The 11,448-nt window shown below is 31.9% G+C and overlaps 1 protein-coding gene across 1 annotated transcript in view; it reads left to right on the forward strand.

The window, feature by feature from the left end:
- Nucleotides 1-11,448, forward strand: part of LOC127741282 (tobamovirus multiplication protein 2A-like) — an 18,421-nt gene that overhangs the window by 1,672 nt on the left and 5,301 nt on the right. Inside the window, exons 4-6 of the mRNA XM_052253421.1 lie at nt 43-147; nt 698-835; nt 7,431-7,575. Coding sequence (XP_052109381.1) covers nt 43-147; nt 698-835; nt 7,431-7,575 — 388 coding nt within the window. The remainder of the gene's footprint in view (nt 1-42; nt 148-697; nt 836-7,430; nt 7,576-11,448) is intronic.

Here is an 11,448-nt window from a genome sequence, read left to right on the forward strand (position 1 = left end):
TCCCTAATGTTCTAATAAATAATAATAAAAAAATCTGTGCAGGTTATTCCAAAAGATACAAGTGGTAGATTTATCTCAGTTTATGGCTTCATGAATGTCCATTGGAGTGTCCTCAGATGGATTGGTCTTGGTGTTTTTGTATTACAGGTATATATATATATATAGAGCCATATATGGTGGTATAGAAATTAAATTTGAAATGCATTGAACAACATACAGTTTAATTATACATAGTCAAAATTAACATTATTTTTTACAAATATATATGATGAAGAATATTTTTTAAAAAAATTAACTAACTCTTTCTCTTATATTTCCATTATATTATATTATATATAAAATAAGAAATTTAATTTTGATTCAAGTTTTACTATGTATCAAACTATGTATCGCAACGTCAGTAAAAATAACTATTTTTTCCGTTGAATGCGTGAATGATTATTCAAATATAATTGAACGGCAGTATAAAATATTTTATATCATCAAAATTAAATTCTAAAATAAATATAATAGATTAGAATTTTACGTCACCTAAGTACCTAAGGATGATGGTCTAAATAACTTGAATAAATTGTAGACAACCTTGAGTTAATTTTATGAGTTGTATATATTTAACATAGTATTCAATTCTAATATGATATTATTATGGGAATATGTCATATAACTGTTCTTGGAATTATATATTTGTTATTTTCAGGTGATCCCTATGCTTCTAGCATTATATTTGAGATCAGTGTTCAAGCGTGATGATAATATTAATGATAATGAACGCATTGTGCATCTTCCTCGTGTTAGACCATCCAATAATAATTACAGGATTCATGAAATTCCAATAGTACCAAAGCCAAATATCCAACAACCTATAAGGCCACATAATTAGTTTTTTTTTTTTTTTCATTGCTTAATAATTTCAATGCTTTATATTATTAGTAATATTTTTTGGCAGGAAAAAGAAGGGGAAAAAAACATGCAACCATTTGATGATTGTTAGACTTTTAGAGTTGGTATGTGACTCCAAATAAGAATTTTAATTCACAATATTCTTTTGAATAAACAAAAATAAAATGGTATATATCGATCAATGCTGTTTCGTAGCTTTCGGATTCTTTCTTCTTGTAAAATAATGATGGTATAAATAAATGAGATAATTAACTTAAATATAACGAAATATATATATTTTTCGTACATCACACAAATATATATACACTAATTTATTCATCAAAAGTAAAATATTTATTACTCGCTTATTCAATTATTATTAAATTATCGTTAAAAGAGGGGGAAAAAAGGGGTAAAAAGCTTGACATAAATGGTTGAAAAGTTGAATAACTTGCTGATGCTAACAATTTAACGTTATCTTCCGAGAAACCGTCGTTGAAAAACTATTTTTGACAAAATCAAACAATAGAATGGACTAGTTGATAGGAACCTATTCATAGTCATGTATATAAAAGTCCTCTGTAAAGTGGCATTAACCATATTATATGAATACTGAAAATAAGTTATTTATATAAAATTATATATTTAGTTATATTACTGTAAATAAATTTAATTATTTTATTATAATAAATTTAATCATTTTATTATGTTAAATTTGATTATTTTGATAATTGATTATTTTATTTAAAAATATAAAATAATATATATACATATAAATAGTGATCCGTCACCTTATAACTCAGTCTTTATTATACATTATGAGTTATAACTCGGCGTTAACTATCATTCATTTTTTTTGCTTGTAACTGACACCTTCATTACCGACTTAATGACCATCATTTCTATCTTAATGACCAAACGGTCATAACATCAATTTTATTCATCAATTCTATGCCTATAAAAGAAATCTTCTATATCTAATCTCAAGGAGTAACATGATAAGTTCTATATCATGTCTTACATTCTATATTCATAGAATTATTATATACCTCTTAAACACTTACTGACTTGAGCGTCGGAGTGTCTTTTGTAGGTACCCACCCCCTTGTTCTCTCCTTGCCGACGTATAACTCATCCCGACGAGAAGCTTGAAGACATTCATCGACGGACGAGCTATACACCGGCCAAACTCAGCAAGAACAATTGGCGCCGTCTGTGGGGACGAGTAAAATCATTCCCACTCCCCTTAGATTCATAAAACTTGATTTACATTCAAATTTTTGAACCAATCTCAACAATCTTGTTTAAGATTTTTAATACCTCTTATCAAATTTTAATCTATCGTAACTTTTTATAAAGTATATACTTTATACATTCAAATTGCTTCATTTTTACGTATCATAATATTCCACATCTCATAATCGATTAATGAACCAATCCGAGAATAAACTCAGCTTTATCAATCCGAAAAAAAAACTCGGTTTTCAATCAATCCGAGCACAAATTCACTTATCAAATTTGCTTATTTTTTTCAAAGTTCTCTATTTACACAAGTAAAATTATATATTTTATTCAACATACTTTTACATTTATATTTTGAGTAACTAATACTTACTGATTTATTAGTTATATTCAAACCTCAATATATGTTCTATACAATAATGACATATAATAACCATGTCAATTGCATTTTTATTTCATTATGTATTATATTCTATTGCTTAATAATTTCATTTATACAATTAAATGACAATAATGATGAGTTTAAATCTTAAAATTGGATTCTATTAAAAAATTAATTATATATCAATTGTATATAACTGTTACACTATTCACTTTATGCTATTAAATTTTATGTTACTATTTGTTTAATGTATAAAATTAAACAGGCAATTTATTATTATTGCACGAAGAATATCCTTCGTCATACTGTAACTACTAGAAACATTATACTAAATGTATAATCCAATAACTATTATCTTATTACTTTATTATCAAATTAAAACATATCCTACAAAACAAAATTCAGATATTCACATTTGGCATGTATAACATTCATATATGTCGCCTTCTTCTCTACAATTATCAACTTTCAAGGTATTTTTTTTTTTTTACTTTGAACTATTTTACTTTTACAATATATATTATTCAATATATGTTGCGACTTTATACCTATTCATTTTCTCAATTTATCTTATTCATGTCAAACCTTCACTATAAATTGTAAATATTCAATAACTAATTGCTTTGAGCGAGAAATTTATCAATAAGTTGTTGTGGGCTGGAAAAATTCCCAAGACAATTAACCATTATATCCTCGGATTATACAATCGATTCCGTCAATGGATATCTATCTCTGAACTTTCAGTTCATATACAATCAAATGCTAAAATTGTTCTTAAGCGGAAAAGTATCCCTCACACAACTATCTTGATTGAACGACTCTTATCACTCAATTATTTTTTGAATAAGTGCCGACATAATAACCCGACTAAGCTTGGGGGCTCACCATATCATTATTCACTCATCTTTTAACCGAGTTATAACTCATTTTATTTTCTAAGCTTAGCCTGGATCATATGATCGGCGGACAAAGCTTGGGGGCTGTGATCCGTCACCTTATAACTCAGTCTTTATTATACATTATGAGTTATAACTCGGCGTTAACTATCATTCATTTTTTTTGCTTGTAACTGACACCTTCATTACCGACTTAATGACCATCATTTCTATCTTAATGACCAAACGGTCATAACATCAATTTTATTCATCAATTCTATGCCTATAAAAGAAATCTTCTATATCTAATATCAGGGAGTAACATGATAAGTTCCATATCATATAATACATTCTATATTCATAGAATTATTATAAACACAACATAACACATGATAACTTTCATTTCATGTCTTACATTCTATATTCATAGAATTATTATAAACACAACATAACACATGATAACTTTCATTTCATGTCTTACATTCTATATTCATAGAATTATTATATACCTCTTAAACACTTACTGACTTGAGCGTCGGAGTGTCTTTTGTAGGTACCCACCCCCTTGTTCTCTCCTTGCCGACGTATAACTCATCCCGACGAAAAGTTTGAAGACATTCATCGACGGACGAGCTATACACCGGCCAAACTCAGCAAGAACAAATAGATAATAATAAATTTAATATCTGATTTTTTGGAGTTAATAAAATACTTTTAAAGTACCATATTATTTATGTACAATTATATTATAGACCACCAAGTTAGGAGTGCACATGGTCCGGTCTCGATCTGGCTCTGAATTTGTTAGGAACTAATTTGATATGATTTTACTGAGTTTAGAATTGGGTAAGGATCTCAAAAATAGATTCGGTCATTATTTTAGATCGGGGCCAGATCAAAGCGGACCCGACTTTACCCGAGTCATATGTACTCTAAGGTAGCGTTTAGTGGAAAGACAGAGACGGAAAGACTGAGACTGAGAGACTGAGACTAATAGACATAGATTGAAATATTAGACTAATAGACTAATATTCTGTTTGGTGCAAAATAGGAGACAGAAATTAAAACAAGAATGAAACTTTAATTTAATTTAAACAAAGGATAAAATTATAATTAATTAATTAAAACGAGGGTATTTTAGGTATAAAATGTTATTAAAGTTTCAGTCTCCATCTCTAAAAATTTTAGTCCCCTGTGTTTCCATTTTTTGGAGGTATTGAAATACTGAAATTTTAGAGACAGAGACAGAAATTTTAGTACCAGTCTCTAAACCAACAAACATGATATTGAGTCTCAGTCTCTCAATACCTCAAAACAAACGCTACCTAAGAGAACTAAAAAAGATATGTGTTTTAAATTAATTTTAATATTATGTTATATTAATTATAAATTTATTGTTTTATTTTTAAACACACTTATTAAATTAGAAAATAGATTAAAGAAGTATCAAATTAGAATTTATGGACAAATTCAAATTCAAATATGAATATCAACTATAAAGAAGTACATCATATATAAATAAGTTTCTTTATAAATTATTATTAAAATTTTAAAGACCCGGTTTGGATTTGATATAATTGTAGCCCAAAAATATTCAGATTTCATTGAGTTTAGAACTGAGTTAAAGTCTAAAAAATAAATTAAGTGTATATTTAAGACTAAATTTAAGGAGGAAGTATAGGGAGTTAATGGAGTATCTGTACAATGTGTACAATGAATTTAGGGATGTTTGATTCAGTAGGATATCAGATATTTATTATCTCTGGTATTCGGATGCTTATTCTGAATAATATGAGTATAAAATGTTTGAAAAATTAGTAGTATTTTATTCTGAATGTTCATTTTTTAATTCACATTAAACTAAATAAATAGCTTATTATACACATTGTATAAATATTCTATTAATTTCCTAGCAAAATTCAAATTTAAATCAGGACAAACCTAAATTTATCGGGACTAGGAACACCCTACACCAAGTCACCAACAGATAAATAATAGGTTATATTAAATAGAATTGTTTAAAAAATTGGCCTGTTTGTCTCCTTATACTTTTATTACATATCAGCATCAGAGACCTAGCTAGTCATCTATGTAAATAAATGTATGTGTATGGGACCTAGTCATCTACGTAAATAAAAGCATAACTTCTCCATAAAAATGAAAGACTTCAATGAACAAATAATAGTAAGAAAGAAAGGGAAAAAAAAAAAACGAATGCCATGACCAAAACACGTACCTTTTCTTTTTCCAATTCCCTGCTTCAAACTCTACTTATCTTCTTCGTAATCACTCCTATAATCACTGCTATTCCAGATTGTATTAATTCAAGTAATGCCCTCTCTCCTCTATCCACACAATCTTTATATCTGATTTTTTGATTTACATCTGTTATATCTATTTACCGATCTATTTATGTCATCTCTACTTTTCGATTTATATCTGTTATCTCTATTTTCAGATCTTTATCAGTTATCTCTAGTTGTCAATTTATATCTGATATTTCTATTTGTCAAATTATATCTGGTATCTCTATCTGCCGATCTAAATCTGATTTTTCGATCTATATCTGTTATATCTATTTGCCGATCTAAATATGTCATCTCTATTTGCCGATTTATATCTGTTATCTCTATTTGCCAATCTATATCTGTTATATCTATTTTTCAATCCATATCTATCATCTCTATTTGCATATCTGTTATCTCTAATTGTCGATCAACATCTGTTATCTCTATTTTTCGATCTATATATGTCATCTCTATTTGCCGACCTATATCTGTCATCTCTATTTGTCGACCTATATCTATTATCCCTATTCGCTGACCTATATCTGTTTTTCTATTTTCAAATCTATATCTATTATCTTTATTTTCAGATTTATATCAATAATTATCCGAGCTATATTAATCATTATCATTTCTATATCAATCATTATCACTCTTTGTCAAATCTATATCAACTATCATCGGATCTATATCAACTATCTTCCGAACTATGACTATCAACGATCTTCAATCAATTATCCATTCGCGATAAATCTTCAATTCAAAGTCGCATCGTTTACACATGCGCAATCAAACACAATCTTCAATTAATTATCCATTCGCGATAAATCTTCAATTCAAAGTCGCATCGTTTACACATGCGCAATCAAACACAATCTTCAATCAATTATCCATTCGCGATAATTCTTCAATTTAAAGTCGCATCATTTACACATGCGCAATCAAACTCAGTCTTCAATTCCGAACTATGACTATAAACAGTCAACAAACTCAATTACATATCATACAAGTACAAACACTTATCCATTCGTGACAACTCTTCAATTCAAAGTCGCATCGTTTACACATGCGCGATCAAACTCAATCAAATCACCAAACAACGGTAAACTAACTCAATATTCTCGCCCAACCAATTCACTTTTACCAACATCGACTCAGCAACTATTCAAATTAACTACTCGGTTCCATGAAAAAACCTAACCGTTGCATATATTAAATCAACGGTTCAAAATTTCATTGGAAATATCAAAGACACAATCAATGACAAAACTACTACACTTTTCAATACACGTTAACTTCAAATTACGCCTGAAAATTCAAATTATTCATGATTTTAATAAAGTAAGTTGATCTAGGGGCTCCATACCTATAACTCAAATCACCGAGTTATAACTAAAAAAAAAGCTCAACCTGCTTTATCAAAATATAGTCAGGCTAAGTTTGGGGGCTATGATACGACCATTATAAATCCGATGTCATAATTTGGCATTATATACAATAACTCGGCATTATGCACCATAACTCGGCACTTTACGTTATAACTCGGCATTATACGTTACAATCAGACTCAACGGACTACATCCTGGAATAAAAACGTTCGACCAGATATTATCACTTATTAAAAAACCTATTAATTGCTCTTCAATTCCGATGATCAATAGAAACGTAACCGACCTATTTTATTTCACCTATAAAGGTATGATATTTTATCTTCAAAGGGGACATTGAATTCTCAATACTGACTTAATCTTCGGAGTGCCTTTGCAGGTACACTCCCCCCTTGTTCCTTGCTCACGCTCTGCGCAATTGGACATCTCCTTGGAGAAAAGCTCGGACTTCCACAAAAGCTCAAAGGTCAGCACCGAAGATAACAACTCGGCGTCGACTCCCAGGGACCGAGCTCTCCCATCAGGTATCCATACAAGAACAAGGAGATTTCTATGATGATGATAGAGTGCTAAAAGTGAAAATTGGTAAGTCATTAAATATATCACTTTTTTTAGCAAAAAATTTTGTACTTTGGCCATTATCTACAAATAATTTATCAAAATTTGGAGTTAAAGAGGTTGAACTTAGTAATTGAGTGAATTTGGTCACACATGGTGACTTGCTCCTGAGTCTAGGTACTATATAGATTCTTGATAGTAATGAAGATTGGAGAAGTAGGCTCGAGATTAATGAAATTGAGATGACGATGATGGTGGTTGGGTATTGGAGTAGGCAAACATAGAATTTTGTGATTGTAAACTATTGCCATAGGCTTGAAAATTAGGATCAAATTTATAGAAACATGTTTGAAAGAACAGCAACAACTCTAAAATTTACTTAGGTTCACCAAAATTAGCATCAAACTAGAGAAATAACAACAACAACTCAAAAAACTAAATAAAACAGCAACAACCATATTTAACAACCACCAGAATCACCAAAATCAACATTGAACTAGAGAAAGAACAGGATCAAAAATTGGAGCTCGCCTGGTAGAGAAGATGACCACTACCACCACCACCGGGAGCAGATGTTGCTTCACTGGTTTCGATGAAGCGAACGCAGGGTCACAGACTCACGGTGAGAGACTAAGAGAGCGATGAGGTGAGAGACCTAGAAACTGAGAGTGACGAACTGACAACGCTGAGGGAGCGACGAACTGAAGACGAGAGGAGAGACGAGGTGAGGATGAGGGGATGCTGGCGCCGAGCTCGAGAGAGTGACGAGGTGAGGGTAAAGGGATGTCCGTTGCCGATGCCGGGCTCGAGAGAGCAGAGACAAAGAGACGAGGGCTTAGGAGGGGGTGGTTGAGTTCCACTCTACGACGCCAGGGAGTTAGGGTTCATTCAAAGAGGGGGTGGGTGGGCCAGAAACGATGCCGTTTCAGGGAAGAAAAAATAAAAAAAATTAATAAACATGACCTGGACCGGGTTGGATTAACCGGCCAGGTCACCGGATTTGCATGAAACCCGTCGAGTTGAACCGGGTCTGTTGCGGAAACGGTTCAACGAGTGGCTCAGACCGGGTGATCGAATTTCCAGTCAAACCGGCCGGATCAAACCGGATTTGATAACTATGGTAGAAATTGTTGTCATCATTCTTTTATTGTCATTCCTATATATGTATCATTCTCGTATTAGTTTTTTTTAAACCATCTTTTAATATTTTAGGCAATTATACAAAAAAAAATTAAAAAATTAATTTTAATACATTAAGAATGTGTTGAGTTAAGAAATTAACTAACTTAATTGATGATGACAAACATTATTTTATTGGGTTAAATATCCAATTGGGTTTGATTATGTTTCATTAAGTGTTGCAGGCCAAATCAAAAGGAACAGCAGCCCCAAGTGCAAGGAAACCAAAACACTGCTGGTGGGTTGACTAATAAATAAAACCCAAATGAAAATAACAAAGAAGCCACATGGGCTAAGAGGTAAGTAAAGATAATCCAAGCCCAAGGCACATCACTCAAGCTGAAGCCTCCTAAAGCCTCCCAAAGCACTTCACATGTTTGCTTCAGTAAGAATCAGAAAGAAAGAGAAAGAGAGAGCTTCGTTCTTCTTGTTCTTTCATTAGAAAAGAAAGAGAGAGAAAGGTAAATCACAAAAAGCTAATGTCTAATCACCCTAATTAAATCAAGCTAAGCTAAGTCAGAGATGGCCATGCCATGGTTCACATCCTAAAAGGAAAAAGAGGTTAGCTACAAAGAAGAAAGAAGAAGAAATCAGAAGCTAGGGCAAAATCAGATCTTAGGCAAATCAGAAAGATCTTTCCATTATTGGTACCCCAAAGTAACTTGCTGAAGCTTCCTTTTCCCTCATACCCATTTAGGGTTAAATGAAGAAAGAAGCCTTCGATCTCTGCTGCTGTAAATCAAGGGTTCACAAAGTTTCTTGGAGCCAAAGCACATCATCAATGGTTCAGATTCAAATTTACCTTTGAAATTTGTATCTTTGCTGATCTAAGGCTTTCGGTCAAGCAAAAAAGGGTTTGTTCCAGCATTCCATTTTTAGAGGTAAATGGAAGAAAGTGAAAGGTGAGTTGGTGAAGGACACAACTCAAGGAGTTGACCTAGGAAGAACAACCCAGCAACATGCAAGAAAATAAAAGAAGAATTTTCTTCATTCAGAAGCAAGGAGAGATAACCAGAGTTTGGTAAGTTGTGTTCTGAAAAGAGTTCCCTGAAGAAGTTCCTATACTTGGACAGTGCTTTCTTTTAAAGAAACATTCCGCCAAAAATGAAGAATTGAATCAGAGACATGCAAATCTGGTTTATCACATAGCAAAGAGGCTGTTGATTAGTCAATCTCCTTCATGTTTTTACAGATTTATTTTACTTTTCAATGTTTATCTTTCTGTAATTTCTTGAGGTAAAAGGCTAAATGAGTGAGTCATTGAAAGAGCCTAAGAGAGAAAAAGGCAGAGAGATACACATGAGTAAAAAGCCTAGAGTTAATTTCAGATTTCTTTAGGTAAGTCTGTGTCTTGTATCTTATACCTGTGAGGTACCCCTTTCTTAGTTGGGTGAACACTAAGAGTGAAGAGTTAGGTATTAACATAGCTAATGTCAAGTTAGGTTAGAACTTGAGTGTGAAAGGATTGTATCAATCCTGTAGAATTGGTGTATGTAATACTTTAACTATAGTGAAAATTTCACCAATGTTGTGGTGAAGACTGGATGTAGGTTGCATTGCACAAGGCAACTGAACCAGGATACATGATGGTGTCAACTTCTCTCTTCTCTGTTATGTTCTGTTTTCTGGTATTCATGAGACAAAAATAAATTGTCTCACAAATTTTTGCTGCTGAGTCCAAACAGAATCAGAATTAAAAGTTTGCTTTAAAGGGTCATTTCAGTAACTTAAAAGAAAGGCATAGATTCAACCCCCATTCTCTAAGCCTACTACAACCTTCAGAATGTAATCGAATTTAGGGTTTAGTATTTAATACATTAAAAATTTGTATTATATATAAAAAAATACTTATTTTAAACAATTCAGCTATACATTCAAGTACTTTTAGCAATCAAGTCTAATCAAGTTGGCCCAAACTCAACAAAAACTATTTTTATCACACCAGCATGTACACACGTGCATTTTAATAACGCAAAACATATCATTTTTCGTCTTCGTCTTCTCCTTCTTCTTCTCCTTCTCCGTTTCCTCCTCCTCCTCCTTCTTCTTTTTCTTCTTTCAAATTCACGCACGTAGATTTTTTTTCTTCATGCACGTAGATTCTTTCGTTATCGTCATCACCAACAACACCAACATTTTACTAACATCTTTATTAGTTCTGATTTTCTCTGGTACCATCATTAAATAATTTTGGTTCATTTTTTAGTTTATTTTGGTTCATTTGTGAATTAATTTCGGTTTATTTGTGTGTTTTTTTTTAAGTAAAAAACTCAACACAACAAGGTGGAGCAAAAGAAAAGAAACAAAAACTCATAATGCTAAAAATAACAACCCCTAGCCATCTTTGGCATTGCTATCAACAACCACAGGGTTCACTACCAATCCACTCATCGTAACTTGTAAATGATTTGTTAATAATATCCACTACACTTGAACCTTAATTTTTGAAGATTCTATCATTTTTTTCTAGCCAAATTGTCCAGATGACCACAAAAAAACCAACCAACCACCGCTTCTGTTTCATCTTTCTCGCTGATATATTCGTCCAACTTTCATAGTGTTGCTTGAGCGTACCTGGAATAGTCCATATCCTTCCAAGAGCGAACAACCAAGCACACTACACCTGCCAAGTGAGCTCACAACCAATGAACAAGTGAAAA

Source organism: Arachis duranensis, chromosome 8 (assembly GCF_000817695.3).
Source record: "Arachis duranensis cultivar V14167 chromosome 8, aradu.V14167.gnm2.J7QH, whole genome shotgun sequence".
In the NCBI taxonomy this organism is placed as follows: Eukaryota; Viridiplantae; Streptophyta; class Magnoliopsida; order Fabales; family Fabaceae; genus Arachis; species Arachis duranensis.